Below are 21,015 nucleotides of genomic sequence, written 5' to 3' on the forward strand. Positions count from 1 at the left end.
ATCATTAGGGGTCATCTGCCAGTCATGATCAATGTACCTATGAAGTTTCATGATCCTAGGCGTAAGCATTCTTGCAAAACAATATACCCCCTCTTCTTCGAAGGGGGGGCATAATAATGTTTACATTAACAAAAAAATATCAAAACTAGAGCTTTGTCACAGACGTAAAGTATACCCCCACATGATGCATTGACACAGACTATTTTGCATGCTGTCTTCACAAAACAAGAGAATCTAATGTATGGCAATTTTTAAGAATTATTATGCCATTATCATTTATGGCCATTTTTTACCTTTGCACTCAAAGTGTGACCTTGACCATGGAGATATTGACATAATTTTTTCGTGTGACATACCATCCAATGATGGTGAACAAATTATTTTAAAATCTCACAATGAACCAAATAGTTACGGCCTGGACATGCTCATTTATGGCAATTTTTGGCCTTTGAACTCAGTGTGATCTTGATTGGTCAATAAATGATTTACAAATCTCACAATGAACGATATAGTTATGGCCCCGACATATGCTCATTTATGGCCATTTTTGACCTTTGAACTCAGTGTGACCTTGGTCTTGGAGATATCAACGTTATTCTTCCCCACGACACACCGTCCAATGATGATGAACAAATGTGCCAAATGATTTGAAAATTCCACAATGAACGACATAGTTATGGCCCAGACAAGCTCATTTATGGCCATTTTTTACCTTTGAACTCAAAGTGTGACCTTGACCTTTGAGATATTGACGTAATTCTTTCGCGCGACACACGGTTTAATGATGGTGAACAAATGTGCCAAATGAATTTAAAATCTCACCATGAACGACATAGTTATTGCCCGGACAAGCTCATGTATTGCCATTTTTGACCTTTGAATTCAAAGTGTGACCTTGACCTTGGAGATATCGACATAATTCTTTCGAGCAACACACCGTCCAATTATGCAAAATGATTTTAAAATCTCACAATAAATGACAAAGTTATGGCCCGGACAAGCTCATTTATGGCCATTTTTTACCTTTGAACTCAAAGTGTGACCTTGACCTTTGACATATCGATGTAATTATTTCGCGCGACAAACCGTCCAATGATGGTGAACAAATGCTCCAAATGATTTTGAAATCTCACAATGAACAACACAGTTATTGCCTGGACAAGATTTCGGGACAGACCTACAGACAGACCGACAAAGTGACTCCTATATAGCCCCAATTACCAATGGTAATGGGGGTATAATGATTTATTAGTACACAGACCTTGATATCAAAAATCTTCTGTAAATTATGCATTATATCAAATGCAAAAAATTGTCCCTGAAATCCTTTTTGCAGGCACGGGAAAAACTTTATAGTAGAAAAATATTTATGAATGAATTGTATGTATCGCGTTATTGTCACTGTCAATATTCTGTACTTAAGCGCAGAACATAATCATTGAAGCTTAAGGCGTGAGTTCCAACCCTATTGGAATAATACTATTTAGACTTTTGACTATTTCTTCTTGAAGATTTCATCAATTTAGTATTGTACCTCACACTTTTTATGTCAATACAATTTGGACTGTTATGTTGAATAATTGTCTTATATAGAGAAAACAATCAATATGCCTTTAAACACATTTAAAACCTCATATAAAAACCTTTCACTGATTGCTGATTATTCTATCCATATTAAGATTTTCATTAAATCTAGAATCGATTGATTGATAAATTTTAAGAAGAGAAAAAATGTACATTGAAAAGATAAAATTATGCTCCTATTGCGAGGCAACATACTGCCAATACATGTAGGAGATAACCGTAAAGTTAACTACATTTGAATATATACCTTGGGCATTTTTTAAGAAAACAAGAGGCCAAAAGGGCCCTGGGTCGCTCGCCTGAGATCACCTCACCTTCAATGTTAAGTTACAGTCGCACTGAAGGCACTTTGTACCTATAACTTTGTTTACTATAAACACATTAAAACAAGCAAAATCGTTGAATTGATATTCCCTGCGGAATATACACTACGTCTAGCGCGATTTCTGCCATCCACAACGCATCATCCTGATTCAGCCCAGAGTGGACAATTACTATCTCACCACGATACACCATTGAACACGATGATTTCGCTGTGGCGAATTGCAGTGTCAGTCTCGGCGTTATCGGGAAATTGATCTCACGGTGGACCAAAGGGATCGCGGAGGACCTGCACGGTCTAGGTGGTTCGCGGTGAAATACATGTGCAACAACAACATTATACAAATGTACGGTCTGCAATATCAAAATGTACATGTTCATTCACATTGCAGATCGTATAATGTTGTTATTTTTTAAACTTTGTATGTACATGTATTACATGCACTTCATAATAAAATCACCGAATGTTCAACTGTTTTCTCTCCTGTTTGCCCTCTTTATAGAATCATTGACATGTCTCAAGCGTGAGTATTGTTTGCGTTTTATGCTTCAGGTTTTGTTTCAATTGTTTCTGCATGAAGTTTCCCTTGTTGTTCTTAATTAAAGATTTGTTTTTTGTTAACCTCTGAAAACGCTTGCTCGTTTGTGTACATATATAGCTCACCAACAATTACATACAAACATGTTACATGTACATTTAATTTGATATCAGACTATTTTTGCAATTTCCTTTTTCTTTTGTTACATGTATTGGATCAAATAAATGTACATGTACAAATGCGAGACATCCACAGTAAGTATTAAATTCCGCAACATTTTAATATCATAGTCATGCGAAAAGATCAGTTGTCATGTTGGTAAGTGACTATTTGTATACCTGTTCTTTGTTCAATAACAAGTGCACTTTGAAACATACACTGTATGTAAAATAACATGAAAAAAGAAATCGTAATATTATGGTAAATATTGATTTAATTATTGTGTTATAATAATGTTGTGCATTGAGCAAATACAATGTATATCAAATTTATAAAGTATCGATAAGAAGTGTTGTTAAGAAATCGCGGTGAATTTAACGAGTCATAATTTCACATTCAGCTTTTTTAAAACTGTTTTACTCTTTTATTTCAGATACGACCAAGAATATGGTTTTTAGAGAGAAAAAAAGAAAATAGTAACAACGCTGACGAGTTTTTTATTATTAATATTACAAACATGCATTTAAATACTGATTATGTCATAAATATGATTTTGTTATACATGCATATGTATGTCTATTTATTGTACATGTGCTGTATTACAATACGAATAAATTTTAAACGCTTGTTTTCTTACGAAATAATGATGGAGAATGTGATGTCTACATCCATTTACTATATCGAATAAAATGGAGAATTTGATGTCTACATGAAGTTACTATATCGAATAAAATGGAGAATTTGTTGTTTACATCCATACCTTTTTTAAATATGTACATTTGTGTATCGAAATAAACTTGTTATTGAACAAAACAGATCATAGTCACTTGATAACATAACAACTAATCTTTTTGAATGCTTATGTTCTTAAAATATCACTGAATTGAATACTTACTGCCGATGTTTCGAATTTATATTCGAATCAATACATGTAACAATATAAACAGGAGGAAGTCACTAAAATAGTCAGAATCAAATTACTCGTAAAATGTTGATATGTAATTATTGGCAAGCTATACGTACACAAACGAGAAAGCATTTCCGAAATTTTAACAAAAACAAACAATTCTTTAAATAAACAACAAGTAATTCTTCACGCGGAAACTGTAGAAACAAAACATAAAGTACATCATGCTCGATGTACAACATGTCAAATGATTCTGGAACGAGGGTAAACAATAGAAAATTGACGATTGTAAACAATCAAGTTACAATGTATACAAATGTACATAAAAATGTAACAAAACATTCTAGAACTTTGCCAAAAATTATACGGTCTGCAATATCGAAATATACATGTTCATTCACATTAACCTGTATTTCACCGTGAACCACCAAGGCCGCGGTGGTCAACCGCGATCACGGTGGTCCACTGCGATCATGGTGGTCCACCGTGAGATCGATTTCCCAATAACGCGCGCAGTGTTCAGCCACTGTCGACGCGATCTATCATGATGGAAACACCTTCAGATCGTGGTGATTTTCCACGCTCACGAAAAATTGTCCACGGTGGGAGTGTGGTGGATGGCAGAAATCGCGCTAGATGTAGTGTAGAAAAAACTTAAGTTTCAATCATTTAAAGGATACAACTACGAACTTTCCAAATAATCCTGACAAATGTTATGCAAGAACCTTCAAAGTATGATAATACCGATTTAATTTTAATTTCATTAAATTCCATACAACCGCAAAGACAGAGAAATATCTCGATTTCAATCAATTAAGGGGCCATAACTCTTGATCTGAACCGAAAAAAAATCCAAGCGTGCCAGCACAATATAAAACTTATAATACATAACATTAATTTTAAATTTCAATACATTTCATACAATAGTCATTGAGAAACAGTTCATGGCAAAACAAGAGCACGGCATAACAGACGCTAAAGATCGGCTGCAGGTGCAGTTTTGAACAAGAGCTATCAGAAGACAGCGCGCTCGACTTTCCGAGTGCTTGACAGTATAATGTAAGCCATCATGAGAAGATTGTTGTTATTCAATAAGGTCAATGTAGTATAGTCATATTCTAAGTGGAAGAGGACCATTATTGAAACATATTGATCGTTATGTTTTAAAGAAGTGGTACATTATAGAAGATTCTGAGTTCAGGTATATTTTCCACAATCTATTGAACATTTGTAAAGACATAAAACAAACTAATAAGATTATATTTCAAGTTTGATAGCAATAGCTTGGGTGGGATGGTTGGCCAATCTTTCAAAAATAACAATACAAATAGATATTGCTTGTTGTTTTTTACTATGTTAAAAAAATAATAATTTTGTGTGTGGGGGGGAGAGGTGGAATAATGTGGGAGTGTGGTCATTTATTAGATATATTTTTAAAAAGATGAAAAAAGGGGAATTTTTTTTTTATTTTTATTTTTTTATTTTTTTTTTGGGGGGGGGGGGGTATTCTGGGGTGGGGCTAGGGGATGGTTTAGGTGGAGTCCATTGTGGTATGTCAGGTAAGTGTTGCCTTATCAAAGTATGAATCAAATCTGATCATAAATAAAGAAGTTACGGCAATTTAAGCAAAATTTATTTATTTGACTTTGAGATTAAAGGTCATTCAAAGGTCATGGTCAAATTCAACTTGCCAATTACAGTACCATCATGATAGTAAGAAAGTATTGAAGTTTGAAAACAATAGCCTTGATACTTTAGAAGTAAAGTGCATCTTAACACAAAATTCAACAAAAAATTCAGAGTTACTGAGTCAAAAAAGGGCCATAATTCCGTCAAAATGCCAACCAGAGTTATGCTACTTGTCCTGTACAGTCCCCTTATGATAGTTAGCGAGTGTTCCAACTCTGAAAGCAATAGCTATGATGCTTTAGGAGTAAAATGGACCAAAACACAAAACTTAACCGAACATTCAACTTTCTAAGTAAACAACAGCTGTAAGAGGACAGCACGCTCGACTTTTGGAGTGCTTGACAGTATAACGTAAGCCATCATGGGAAAAGTATTCAAATTATTCAATAAGGTCAAGGTAATAGTTCAGGTATATTTTCCACAACCTTTTGAACATTTGTAAAGACATTAAACAAACTAATAAGAATTTAATTTTATAGCAATAGCTTGGGTGGGAAGTTTGGAGGGTCCTTCAAAAATAAAGTAAATAACTATTGTTTTTGTTTTTTTAACCATGTTTCAAAGAAAACAATATTCCTTTTGGGTTGGGTAGGGGGGGGGGGGGGTTGAGAGGGGGGTATAATGTGGGGTGGGATCATTTATTTAGACTATCTTTTAATAATAAAAAAAGGCAAACAAAAAAATTGTGGGGGGGTAAGGTGGGTTGAGAGGGGGGTTCAATGTGGGGTATGGTCATTTATTAGACGATCTTTGAAAAAAAATAAAAAAAGGAAAAAACTAATTATTTTTTTATTTGGGGGGGGGGGATTCTGGGTTGGGGCGTGGGGGTATTGTTTGGGTGGAATACATAGAAGTATTCAGGTAAGTGTTGTTTTGTCAAAGTATTAATAAAATCTGATCATAAATAAAGAAGTTATGGCAATTTCACTAACATTTATTCTTTTGACCTTGAGATTCAAGGTCATTCAAAGGTCAAGGCCAAATTGAACTTGCCAGGTACAGTTCCCTCATGATAGTAAGAAAATATTTGAAGTTTGAAAGCAATAGCTTTGATACTTTAGAAGTCAAGTGGATCTAAACATAAAATCTAACATAATATTCAGTTACTAAGACGAAAAAGGGCCATAATTCTTACAAAGTCCTTGATACAGTCGTCTGCTCTTGTTTATAGATTGGGGTCATGTTGGTAAAGAAGTTTTCAAAATATGAAAGCAATGTGTCAACGGACATTGAAAATATTTGAGGTGGTACGCAAACTTTAACATCCATTTATCAATAATATGCATATTCTAAGTGAAAAAAGGGTCATAATTCTTACAAAATGCTTGATACAGTTGTCCGCTCTTGTTTATAGGTTGGGGTCATGTTGGTTAAGAAGTATGCAAAATATTAAAGCAATATGTCAAGGAACATAGGAAATATTTGGGGTGGTACGAAAACTTTAACATTTGCACGCTCACACCGAAGCCTTAGCCGAGTAGGATAGCTCCACTATATATATTTCATATATAATAGTCGAGCTAAAAAGGGGGCCATACTTCTGTCAAAATGCCAGTCAGAGTTACATTACTTTGCCTGCACAGTCCCCTTATGATAGTTAGTAAGTGTTGCAAGTATGAAAGCAATTAGCTTTGATACTTAAAGGCTCTATAAAGGTGAAGATCCGTAATTATTTACCGATTTTTCAATATTATTTTATATATAAAGGTTATCAAAAAACAATATGTATATGCTATTGGACATTACCATAAAAATATGAGCAATACAACTTGTTTTGAGCTCAAAATACAGTGTCCTCCAAGTCAATCGTGTTTACAAACAATCAGTTTATTTACATCGCTGTTTACTCGGGAAAGTGAAAGTGAAAGTGCCTCAGGTCACCAAAAATATATCGTTGATTTTCAATGTTTTCCGGTATCACTCACAAAGTATGTCTCTTCTAAAAATGGTCAAAACGTTTGTAGTGATCTAATTAGTTACTTTTTGCTGGTAAAATGTTGTATTAAATAGAATTGAAAGTGAATGTTCTTTTGGCTATTTTTAGCATATGTCACCGCTTTGGGGATACACTTCACGTTAGTTGCAAAGTTGTAAACATTTCTTCCAATTATGAAACGGGTATATCTTCAATACTTCTTAACAACGTTGCACCTCAGCTGTATTATTAGCATTTTTTATGAAAGAGTAACTGAAATCCGGTAAAAATTAGGCAAGTTTATATGCATAATAATTGGATTTGTCACCTTTATAGGGCCTTTAAGGAATAAAGTGGACCTAAACACAAAACTTGACCAAATTTTCAATTTTCTAAGTATAAAAAGGGGCATAACTCTAAAACAAATGCTGACAGAGTTATGCACCTTGACCTACACAATTGTCTTGTTGCCATTAAGGATTATTCTAAGTTTGAGTTTATTATCTTTGATAGTCTTAAAGTTATTTGACTTTTAAAAAAACTTTAACCAACAGCGACTGCGACGCAGGGGCGAGTAGTATAGCTCTCATTTTTCTTCGAAAAGTCGAGTTAATAAATGAAAGCTTGTCAGAATTTTTTTGTTTAGGTCACAGTGACCTTGACCTTTGACCTAGTGACCCAAAGATGAGTGTGATGTGTAGAACTCATCAAGGTGCATCTACATATGAAGTTTCAAAGTTTTAGGTGGAAGCACTTTGATTTTAGAGCCAATATTAATGTTTTAGCACGACGCCAGTGGACGGCAAACGATACGATGAGCTGGCTATGACAATACCTAGGGTTTTCTCAGAAAACAGCTGAGCTAAAAAATCAATGAAGGGGCATAACTCTTGAGATACTAAGCCAATCTTGAAATTGGAAATGGCGCGGCCGCAGCCGACGCGTATCCCAGGGATCAGATCAAAATTCCAAATAGTGCACTGTCGCAAATATGCTCACGTGTTTAAGTTTCAAGGTTCTAGTGCTAATAGTGTAGGAGGAAAAAGTGGCCAGGACGGATGGATGGACAGAAAGATGGTGGAGACAACCACATAATCATCATCATTATCCCCCATCCTCCAAATTGGAGCGGGGGAATAAAAAACGTATGCATGCACCACTGCTGTATGATGATACACTTTTATTTTTAGTTTCATAAAATTCAATGCAATTGTTAAAAGCTTAATACTGACAAATTTACTAAAAATTCAATTTATTTTGATGGCATAACTCAGGAATTACCAAGGATGTTCAAACAGAATTAATACGTACAGCACCGTACTTAGATTCATTAACTTCCTTGAAACAGTACCTGCTCCAGACTGAAAAAAATCCTCAATTCAAATCAATAAGTGGGGCATAACTATGGAGTTACAAGGCTGTCGGAACAGAATTTGTGCTTGCATCACCGCAGTTTTATGATAAATATATATTTTCGTTTCGTGAATTACTATGCAATAGTTACTGAGGAACAGCTCCAGATGGAAAAAATCCTCAATTTCAATCAATTGAGGGGACAAAACTCTGGAGTTACCAAGGCTATCCAAAAAGAATTTACATGTGCACCATTGCAGTATCCTAATACACATTTATTTTAAGTTTCATGAGATTCCATAGCCCTCAATAGTTTCTGAGAAACAGGTCCGGTTGGAAAAAAGTTGAAAAAGTCACTGATTTCAGTCATATAAGGGGGCACAATTCCAATGTCACCAGGCCGATCCCAACAAAATTTACAAGTGCACCGCCGCAGCATGATGATACACATTTATTTAAGTTTCATGAACTTCCTCAAAGTAGATGCTGAGAAACCGCTCCGGATGAACAAAAGTTGAAAAAATTCACTTATTTCAGTAAAATAAGGGGCCATAACTACAATGTAAGGAGTAACCAGGCTGATCCCAACAAAATTTACACGTGCACCACCGCAGCTAGTTGCAATAATTCAACTTTATAACCCAATGGGTTGCTGAGAGTTGCAATGTGCTCTCTCTTGTCCATGGGTGCAAAATGTTATCAACAATGCAAGGGTTAAGGAACATTGAAACTGCAAGAACTTATTAAAGTTTACCTGTCTAAACCACAAACTCATCCAAATGGTACCATTAAAGCAAGAAATAATTCCTTTTTATTGACTTTGTTTTTCTTTCGTACACTGTATCCGCCATATTGGAAAATTGACCCAATATTGGTTAGGTATCCATATATTTTGCATGTTGGGTTATGTGATGGAGCCTATTAAAGTCGATAACGAAGTGGTATTCCATACAGAATACACTGTTTCAAATTTAAACATGAATATGTCATCGAGAAAAGTGTGTTGAAACATCGTCGTGTTTTTATAGGGTGCATGCAAAGGATAACATCCGTAGGTTTCCATTCAGGTAAATTTAACATGTTTATGAAGTTTATTCATTATTTTTCTCAATTTGTCTCAAACGGCGTCTTTTTAGTGAAGCGCACGGATTCCGTGCGCTGAATTGCACCCATGTTTATGAAGGGGTGCATATGGACTACCAGAGCCATCATAGCAAAAATTATCAAAGGCTCTGGGAGTCCGTTTATATGGACTACACGGCAGCATGATAAAACACATTTATCGGTGGGGTATAACAATTTGGTTGCCCAGTGGTGTGATTAGGCCAAAATCCATACTCCTGAAAATTAGCTGAGTATTCTGGGGGCCAGAGTAAACAGAGTGTTAGTTAAAGTTAAATATTTTGTGTTCACTATGACATTTGGTGATATGAATCTTAAAATGGCCATAAAAAACCTCTGATTTACATCAATATAAATAGTGGCTCTAGAGGACCTAAATCCTCAAATCCGGATTTACCATGAACTGTGACACCCCTGAGCTGCCCCCAGGGCGTAGCTAATTTTAAGACAAGAAAAATACAAGGGACAAAATTGTCACAAAACCAGGTTTTCATTGTGAAAAAAAAATCTGAAAAAAGGGAGAAAACTCAAACTGAACTTTTGAAATGAACAAACAAAATTAACCCCCTTTGTAAGTTTGTTTTAAAAAAAAATATATTTTTAGTCGTGGCGACCTTGACATTGGAGATATTGACGTGATTCTTATGTGCGACACACCGTACCATGATGGTGAACAAATGTGCCAAATGATTTTAAAATCTCACAATGAATGACATAGTTATGGCCAGGACAAGCTCATTTATGGCCATTTTTGACCTTTGAACTCAAAGTGTGACCTTGACCTTGGAGATATCGACGTAATTATTTCGCGCGACACACCGTCCAATGATGGTGAACAAATGTGCCAAATGATTTTAAAATCTGACAATGAACGACATAGTTATGGCCCGGACAAGCTTGTTCCGCCCGCCCGCCAGCCCGCCAGCCAGCCAGCCAGCCAGCCAGCCAGCCCGCCCGCATTTGCCAATCTAATAACCAGTTTTTTCCTTCGGAAAACCTGGTTAAAAATGAACAATCTTTATGGAGATCCTCTAGAAGATGTTTCATGCCAAATTTATATGTTATATGCCTTGTGGTTTCAGAAAAGATTTTAGCAAACCTAATATCTATGCTCATGCCCTTAAGGTTTCTGAGAAGTTATTATATAAATTTAATGAAAACACCGGGGCCAGGCTGGCCTAAGCGTCACTCCTCAGAGAAATTATTTAAACAATCTTTGAAGGGATTCAACAGATGATCAATACCAATGTTAAGTGATGGCCATTCCAATACGAAGGCACGAGATATGCGTCATTATTTTTATTTGCTGACGATTCTCTAAAAATAAATACAATACATTTATAATATATACAGTCAAACATACCAAATTATTAACATAGTATTTAAATAAATAATTCAAACGATTGCGCGTATGTAATTATAATGATAATACATACAGAAATACATATACAATATAAGTACCAACAATATATTTACCGATATTAATTCTTCCAAACACAAAATGCCACACTCTTAAAACAATTTAAACTTAACAGATATTTAAGTAGAATAACAATGGATAAATGACGTCGGATGCGTATATATATATTTCGCGCCAACGTATGACGTCGGATGCGTATATATATATTTCGCGCCAACGTTATGATTAAATTTCCCAAACGGCGTTAACAGAAACATAAGAGCGTAGGTTCTTATACCAAATATTGAAGTTCTAGGCCTTGCAGTGTCAGAGAAGATTTTTACTATACAAATATAGGGAAGAAACAATAGCCCCATGGGTGGGGCTAATTTTGACCCCAGGGCAATAATTTGAGCAATTAAAGTAAAGACCCACCGAATGATGTTTTATGCTAAATATGTAAGCTCAAGGACATGTGGTTTCAGAGAAGATTTTTGAAGATTTCACTATACACATACAGGGAAAACCCATTGGGCCCCAGGGCTGGACTTATTTTGAACCCAGGTCCATAGTTGGAGCAATCTTTGTAGAGGCCCACACAACAATGATTCATGCTAAATATCTAAGCTCTAGGCCTTGTGGTTAAAGAGAAAGAATTTTGAAGCTTACATTTTTAAAATCTATTTTTAGCCCTGGTGATTTACTGATGCAAAGGACCAGAACGATTCAAACAACTTTGAAAGAGAGTCATTCCAGGGTCATTCCATGTCCAGCAGCTCAGAAGGAGAAGACAGTTGAAGTAAAAAGTTAGCGCACGCATGCAGAACCTTGATGGACGACAAACAACACGGTATCCTTGTGCTCAAGTGAGCTAAAAAAACAAAACCAATTTCTTTAATTTTGTCATGAAAGAATATCAATCGCTATAAATGCCACATAAAGATAACAAGACTATTGTCAAGCAATTTAAGTCCCCTACCAGCTCCACCAGTGTCAGAATTTTTTTGTGTTGTTTTTTGCCATAGCAACCAGAACTTTTGACGTAGGAACAAAATGAAATGACGCGCATAATGTCGTTATTGCCATCTATCCATGTTTAAAGTTTCATGAAAAAATATTAAGAACTTGTAAAGTTATTCCAGGATCCAGAAAAGTGTGACAGACTGACTGACTGATGGACACACAGAGCGCAAACAACAAGTCCCCTCCGGTGAAACTGGTAGGGGACTAATAAAACAATACAAACCAATATTAACATTGTTTCTGACATGGTTTGTGAACATTAAATCCATTTTTTTTGTTCTGTTTTTAAACATTCTCTTCAAACAACTATTGCCTAAAAAATTTACTCAAAAGTACATTATTGAATTCTATTTGATTATTTATAATTACATCATCTTACCTTATAGTCTGGGAACCGCAAGATGGTTTTCATTCGAATCTGGCAGTAACAGCCACGTTTCTTTGTGCTTTGAATTATTTTCCTCTTGACGCCAGCATATGTATGTTCGGGATCATTCTTAAATACATGTTATGCACAAAATTGTAGCAGGTAATTGTTCTAGATTACATGTAGAAATACAAGAGCTGTCTCCAAAGGATGACACATGCCCCCGAAGATCCTCTGATAATTGGAAAATGATTTTATGGAAATATTAGGTTAAAACAGGATATTTGTCAGTTATTTATGATATCAGTACTATTACAAATGGGTTATATATTCGGCAAATATTTTACATTTGGCTCATATAAGTGATATTGACATGTGAGCTTCACATATCATCTTTTCTGACATTTGCTCAAGTTATTGAGCAGAAACAAGAAAAAACGCAATTTTTCTATGATTCAAGGGCCGTAACTCAGAAGTGTCTTGGTCAAATTGGCTGATTATCAAACTTTACCTAGATGTTATTGCCTTTCACATATTCATGAAGTATTGTGAAGATACCATGACAATTGCTGGAGTTATTGAGCAAAAACCAGAAAAAACACAATTGTTCGATGATTCAAAGGTCGTAACTCAGGAGTGTCTGGGTCAATTTGGACGATTATCAAACTTGGCCTAGATGTTATTGCCTCACACATTTTCATGAAGTGTGGCGAAGGTCCTATGACATTTGCTCTAGTTATTGAGCGGAAACAAGAAAAAAAACTATTTTGCAATGATTCAAGGTTCGTCACTCAGAAATGTCTGGGTCAATTTGGCCCCTTATCAAACTTGACCTAGATGTTATTGCCTTACACATTTTCATGAAGTTTGGCGAAGATCTGATGACATTTGCTTGACCTATTAAGAGGAAACTAATCCGGACGGACTAACTAATTGACGGACGGTGCAACTTTAATATGCCCCCAGAACCGCTGGTTCAGGGGCATAATAACGAATTAGCCTGCTGTATCTGCCTTAAAACTCATAAGTCGCATCTCCTGATTTTATTTTTTATTATATCGAAGGGGCCTTTTTGGTAAATTGAAAAAACTAAAAAAAGTTGTTTCAGATTCGCAAATTTTCATGTATTAAAAGTTATGATCTTTGTAAGGAAACAGTAATACTGAACATTTACCATGCTCTAAAATAGCCATTATATGCATCTTTTGACGATTTAAAAACCTGAAAATTATAAAGCCTTGCAAAGCTAAACGATTGAATAATTTGGAGAGTTCTGTTGTTGAAGTTATATTTTGTGAAACTACAAGGATTGCTTATATTAAGTATAAAAACACTCTTCATTGTATGAGCATGGATGGCCGAGTGGTCTAAGTGGTATACTTTTACTCCTGGACTCCAGGGGTCAGTGGTTTAAGCCCTGTTGAGGGTTACTTTTTTTCCTTTTTTTAATTTTATTCTTGATTTCGTACTGGAGCTTTTAAGATAAAATGTTTATATTTATCAATATAAAGCATTTAATGTCAGACAACAGGGGTCGGCCTAGGATAAAATTTTAGGGAGAAGTGACTTCTCTCTTGACTGGCATTTACGGAGAAGTCAAGAGAAATAAGGAGAAGTCATGTTTTGTTGTTTTATCTTGTATATCTTGTAATTAGTTGCATTATTTTTTACCCTTTTAAATTGCTGAAAACAAGGTGTGCATTATGAATCCTGCTGATTCAATTCTCTAGATTTTTTATTAAATCAACAATCAAGTATAAAGAAAACAACACAATAAACAACCCTTTTACAGTATTCAAGTGTGCATGAAAGTGCTTGATATAAATTATATTTACATACACGACCCATTTACCCCACAATTTAAAACAAGAGGGCCATGATGGTCCTGTATCGCTCCACTGTTTTTTTCTTTGCGAAAAAAACGTGCAATGCGCATGGGTTGAAATGTACTCAAGCATGTGACTTCCTCTTTCTATCCCTCGTCCCACTGGGGGTTTAAAGTTGGAAGGGTGAGCATTTTTATATATGGACAAAGTTACTACCGTGTTAACTAAACAGACTTAAAAGCCCGGGAATTGTTGCACAGGTCCTTTGCTTATAACGTAGGTACATTTATCTCTCCAAAAGATATTGTCGTTCTTTCTATTTCACATATTTTTAGATGCTGAAGATCAAATCTACGCATTTGATTTGAAACAGATTCACAAGACCCATATGAATCAAAATGCCTTAACGACACATTTTGGACATTCCCAGTTTGAAAGAGGTTGCATATGACAATTAAATTGTAATGGAATCTGAAGGAAATGATCAGGTAGGGAAGAAATTATTGTGATAAAAGGAGTAATTGCTCACCTTGAGCAATTTCTCCTTTTATCACAATTATTTATAAAGTCGTCAGCTACAAACCTGTAAAATCCTGTTAGTGTTTGGTAAAGGGTTAATAATCTCTGGTTCCTTCTTAAGAGCCTTTCACACATTTATAACAAATACAATAGTAGCATCTTTCTTTGTAAATAATCATCTCAAAATATAACAAGGGCTGTTTGTAAAACATGCATGCCCCCCATATGGGCTGTCAGTTGTAGTGGCAGCCATTGTGTGAATACGTTATTTGGCACTGTGACCTTGACCTTTGACCAAGTGACCTAAAAATCAATAGGGGTCATCTGCGAGTCATGATCAATGTATCTATGAAGTTTCATGATCCTAGGCGTATTAGCTTTCTTGAGTTATCATCCGGAAACCATTTAACTGTGTAAAGTCATCGCAACCTTGACCTTTGACCTAGTGACCTGAACGTCAATAGGGGTCATCTGCGAGTCATGATCAATGTACCTATTTAGTTTCATGATCCTAGGTGTAAGCCTTCTTGAGTTATCATCCGGAAACCATTTTTCTAAGTTGAGTCACCGTGACCATGACCTTTGACCTAGTGACCTGAAAATCAATAGGGTCATCTGCGAGTCATGATCAATGTACCTATAAAGTTTCATGATCATAGGCATAAGCATTCTTGAGTTATCATCCAGAAACCATTTTACTATTTCGGGTCACCCTGACCTTGATCTTTGACCTAGTGACCTAAAATTCAATAGGGGTCATCTGCAAGTCATGATCAATGTACCTATGAAGTTTCATGATCTTAGGCATAAGCGTTCTTGAGTTAACATCCGGAAACCATTTTACAATTTGGGTCACCGTGACCATGCCCTTTGACCTAGTGGCCTGAAAATCAATAGGGGTCATCTGCGAGTCATGATCAATGTACCTATGAAGTTTCATGATCAAGCGTTCTTGAGTTATCATCCGGAAACCATTTTACTATTTCGGGTCACCGTGACCTTGACCTTTGACCTAGTGACCTGAAAATCAATAGGGGGTCATCTGCAAGTCATGAACAAATTTGCTAGAGGACTATTAGATATCACTACATACCAAATTTAGTAGCCCTAGGCTCTATAATTATGAAGAAGATTTTTAAAGTTTGCACAAAATAGGCCTTATTTAAGCATATGTTCATTTTTGTGACCCCGGGGCAGAGTCAAATTTGTCCCCAGGGGCATAATTTGAACAAACTAAGTAGAGACCTATTAGATGTCACTACATACCGAATTTGGTTGAAATAGGCCCAATAGTTATGGACAAGAAGATTTTTAAAGTTTGCACAAAATGGGCCCAATATAAGCATATGTTTAATTTTGTTACCCCTAGGGAACGGTCAAATTTGATCCCAGGGGCTTAATTTGAACAAACATGGTAGAGGACTATTAGATGTCACTACATACCAAATTTGGTAGCCCTATGCCATACGGTTATGGACAAGAAGATTTTTAAAGATTGCACAAAACAGGCCTTATATAAGCAAATTTTCAATTTTTTGACCCCCCGGGGCAGGGTCAAATTTAACCCCAGGGGCATAATTTGAAGAAACTTGGTCGAGGACTATAAGATGTCACTACATACTAAATTTGGTAGCCCTAGGCCAAATGGTTATGGACAAGAAGATTTTAAAGTTTTCACAAAATAGGCCTTATATAAGCAAATTTTCAACATTTGACCCCCAGGGCAGGGTCAAATTTGACCCCAGGGGCATAATTTGAAGAAACTTGGTAGATGACAATAAGATGTCATTACATACCAAATTTGGTAGCCCTAGGCCGTATGGTTATGGACAAGAAGATTTCTAAAGTTTTCACAAAATAGGCCTTATATAAGCAATTTTTCAATTTTTTGACCCCCAGGGCAGGGTCTAATTTGACCCCAGGGGCATAATTTGAAGAAACTTGGTAGAGGACTATAAGATGTCACTACATACCAAATTTGGTAGCCCTAGGCCCAATGGTTATGGACAAGAAGATTTTTAAAGTTTTCACAAAATAGGCCTTATATAAGCAAATTTTCAACATTTTGACCCCCCAGGGCAGGGTCAAATTTGACCCCAGGGGCATAATTTGAAGAAACTTGGTAGAGAACAATAAGATGTCATTACATACCAAATTTGGTAGCCCTAGGCCCAATGGTTATGGACAAGAAGATTTTTAAAGTTTTCACAAAATAGGCCTTATATAAGCAAATTTTCAACATTTTGACCCCCCAGGGCAGGGTCAAATTTGACCCCAGGGGCATAATTTGAAGAAACTTGGTAGAGGACAATAAGATGTCATTACATACCAAATTTGGTAGCCCTAGGCCCTATGGTTATGGACAAGAAGATTTCTAAAGTTTTCACAAAATAGGCCTTATATAAGCAAATTTTCAATTTTTTGACCCCCCGGGCAGGGTCTAATTTGACCCCAGGGGCATAATTTGAAGAAACTTGGTAGAGGACTATAAGATGTCACTACATACCAAATTTGGTAGCCCTAGGCCCAATGGTTATGGACAAGAAGATTTTTAAAGTTTTCACAAAATGGGCCTTATATAAGCAAATTTTCAATTTTTTGACCCCCCGGGGCAGGGTCAAATTCGACCCCAGGGGTATAATTTCAAGAAACTTGGTAGAGAACTATAAGATGTCACTACATACTAAATTTGGTAGCCCTAGGCCCAATGGTTATGGACAAGAAGATTTTTAAAGTTTTCACAAAATAGGCCTTATATAAGCAAATTTTCAACATTTTGACCCCTGGGGCAGAGTCAAATTTGACCCCAGGGGCATAATTTGAAGAAACTTGGTAGAGGACTATAAGATGTCACTACATACCAAATTTGGTAGCCCTAGGCCCAATGGTTATGGACGAGAAGATTTTTAAAGTTTTCACAAAATAAGCCTTATATAAGCAAATTTTCAATTTTTTGACCCCCCAGGGCAGGGATAAATTTGACCCCAGGAGCATAATTTGAAATTTCATCAGAATTGGACAGGTAGTTTAGAAGAAGAAGATGTTAAAAGAAAAAGTTAACGCACGGACGGACGGACGCACACACACACGACGGACACAGGAACATGACATAAGCCCCGCTGGCCTCTGGCCAGTTCAGCTAAAAAAACATTTAAATACACAAGTCTTTTTCAATCACAACATGGTTTCTAAATGATGTCAATTAAACCAATCCCTAAACAAGAGCTGTCAGAGAACAGCGCGCTCGACTATTCGAGTGCTTGACAGTATAACGTAAGCCATCATGGGGAAATTAATCATATTCAATAATTTATTACACGATCTTTCAAAAATACAAAAAAGGAAAAATAATACAAAATTTGGGAGGAAAGTAGGGGGGGAGAGGGGGGGGGGATTAATGTGGGGTGTGGTAATTTATTAGATGTTTTAAACAAAAACAAAAATTTTGGGGGCGGTAGGGGGGGGGGGGTGAGAGGGGGGTATAATGTGGGGTGTGGTATTTTATTAGATGATGTTTAAAAAAAAAAATTGTGGGGGGGGTTTGGGGGGGAGGGATTCTGGGTAGGGGCGTGGGGTATTGTTTGGTTGGAATCCATTGTATTATTCAGGTAAGTGTTGTTTTGTGAAAGTAATAATAAAATGTGATACCAAATAAAGAAGTTATGGCAATTAAAGCAAAATGTTCAATTATATAAGTGTAAAGGGGGCCATAAGTATGTCAAAATGCTTGATACAGTGGTATGCTCTTGCTTATAAGTTGGGGTCATGTTGGTAAACAATTATGCAAAATATAAAAGCAATATGTCAAAGGATATAGGAAATATAATTTGGGGTAGTACGCAAACTTTAACATAGAATTATCAATAATATGCATATTCTAAATATAAAAGGGGCAATAATTCTGTCAAAATGCTGGATACAATTGTCTGCTCTTGTTTATAGGTTGGGGTCATGATGGTTAACAAGTATGCAAAATATGAAAGCAATATGTCAGGGGACATAGAAAATAGTTTGGGTAGTACGCAAACGTAAACATTTGCTGCATATTCTAAGTGGAAAAGGGGCAATAATTATGACAAAATGCTTGATAGAGTTGTCTGCTCTTGTTTATAGGTTGGGGTCATGTTGGTAAACAAGTATGCAAAATATGAAAGCAATATGTCAAGGGACATTGAAAATAGTTGGGACAGTACGCAAACTTAAACATTTGCTGCATATTCTAAGTGGAAAAGGGGCCATAATTATAACAAAATGCTTGATAGAGTTGTCTGCCTTTGTTTATAGGTTGGGATCATGTTGGTAAACAAGAATGCAAAATATGAAAGCAATATGTCAAGGGACAAAGGAAATATTTGGGGTAGTACGAAAATTTAACATTTGCACGCTAGCGCAGACGCCAACGCTAACGCAGACGCTCACGCCGACGTGAGTAGGTTAGCTCCACTATATATATTTCATATATAATAGTCGAGCTAAAAACTGCAAGCTGTCAATGCTGTCAGAAGACTGTAGACATCAAAGTTCTTTGATGTTGGGGCGATTTCTAGGAGTTAAAACTGTAAACTTGTAACACCCCAGCAGGTGGCAATTATGGCCAAAAGGCATTGATCAATACTAGTAGACTACGTTACCGGCAGCATGCAGTACTGTCAGATACAGCATTAATACATTAGCTCCATAGAGGATGCAATGTGTTAAAACTAGATTTGACTTCATTTGAATTTATTTTTATTGGGTGTGAGGAAATAAATTGTGTTTGCTGGAATTTAAATGTGATGCTGCTTTAGAGGTATTGTTTGTTTATGGATTTACTTGAAAAATAGGGCCAAATGAATTTCATTTTTCTCTTCAATAAAGGCAATATTAGCCGATGTTTGGCGAAAATTTCGCCCAAGTCACCCATTTGGCCGACATCTGAGACAATCTTCGATACATGCCGAAATCTGTGAAAAGGCCCCTTTAACAAACATGTCATTTTAATGAAATTTTTTTAATATTGTCAACCTGCAAATTGCAGTGCTAATTCTGTTTGACTTTCAGTGTTACTGTAAAAAAAAAACATGGAGTGAAATTTAGAAGCTTTAAAATTAATAAAAGGATATCGTCTGCACAATTTTTTTTTCACACATGCTGAAAATAAGCAGGAATTGTGCGGGCAAGAATAATCATACACTTTTTTTCTTTTTCTTTCAGTGACATTACCTTAGTTCTCTCTGGTGCCAGCTGCTTAGCGTCGCTAACGGCTACGGGTGCCACTTCCTCCATTGCTATAGACGTCTGATTGGTGATAATCTGAACCTCAGGAGCTGCCTACAAACAAAACGTAACAACAGCTGGATAAATGTACAATTTGTATGCATTCATGACAAGACAATAAGATTACTTAAATTATAATAATGATTTTACAAAATTATCCTTTTGTTATTCCATTTTTTTTAAATACCTGCTGCCTGTCTGACAATTCCCTTGAATTAAAACAAGGGATGTGTTTGTCAGAAACTGCGCTGCTTTGATTATTTTTTTTAATTAAATCCCTTTAAAAAATATTACTTTACTTGTAAAAATGGTCTGTACCTGCCAAATGATAAATAGAAATTATATCCCTTTAAAACTTGTTTTTTCCCTTGGATTTTTTTAACCTTGAAGGATAACCTTGACCTTGTATCACTCAAAATGTGCAGCTCCAATCCGCTCCATGAGATACACATGCATGCCAAATATCAATTTGCTATCTTCTTGACGGACAGTTCAACTGCTATATGCCACCCTACCGGGGGCATAAAAAATGAAATACCATTGCACATCAATCTTATTTAACACCAATGCCGGGTGAATAGCTGACCTTTTCTGCATAAATAAAATGAAGGATCCTGTTTATGAAATATATCATGAACAGGTCATCAATATAAATTCTTTCCAGGTTTAACAGTGAAATTTGAAGCAAATACACTCCAACACTGTTATTTCGAAGTTGTCAGGACCGTTAAAGAAACTTCGGATTAACGATAATTCAAAATAAACATTTGACAGAAGACTTCTTTGATTGATTATTTAAAACTAAAACGTTGTGGAATTCGCATGGTTCTGTTACACGATACTATTAATAATTGTTTTATTTAAAAACGTAAACTAGTCAGATAGCAATAGATTTCTTCTTATAACAAACGGAGGAATAAAATAAACGACTCTTTTTCTTCTTTTTATTGTCCTCTAATTATAGAACATATAAAATATAAGAATAGCACAAATTATCCAATTTACACGCTACCTGCATACGACAAAGGTGTAATTA

At 35.8% G+C, this 21,015-nt stretch overlaps 1 protein-coding gene across 3 annotated transcripts in view; it reads right to left on the bottom strand.

Annotated features, from left to right (window-relative positions):
- Nucleotides 1–21,015, bottom strand: part of LOC127876766 (uncharacterized) — a 332,105-nt gene that overhangs the window by 17,000 nt on the left and 294,090 nt on the right. For all 3 annotated transcript variants that reach the window (XM_052422234.1, XM_052422235.1, XM_052422233.1), the window contains exons 3-4: nt 19,926–20,033; nt 12,391–12,507 (exon numbers count right to left, since the gene is read on the bottom strand). In XM_052422234.1, coding sequence (XP_052278194.1) covers nt 12,391–12,507; nt 19,926–20,033 — 225 coding nt within the window. The remainder of the gene's footprint in view (nt 1–12,390; nt 12,508–19,925; nt 20,034–21,015) is intronic.

This window comes from Dreissena polymorpha, chromosome 4 (assembly GCF_020536995.1).
Source record: "Dreissena polymorpha isolate Duluth1 chromosome 4, UMN_Dpol_1.0, whole genome shotgun sequence".
In the NCBI taxonomy this organism is placed as follows: domain Eukaryota; kingdom Metazoa; phylum Mollusca; class Bivalvia; order Myida; family Dreissenidae; genus Dreissena; species Dreissena polymorpha.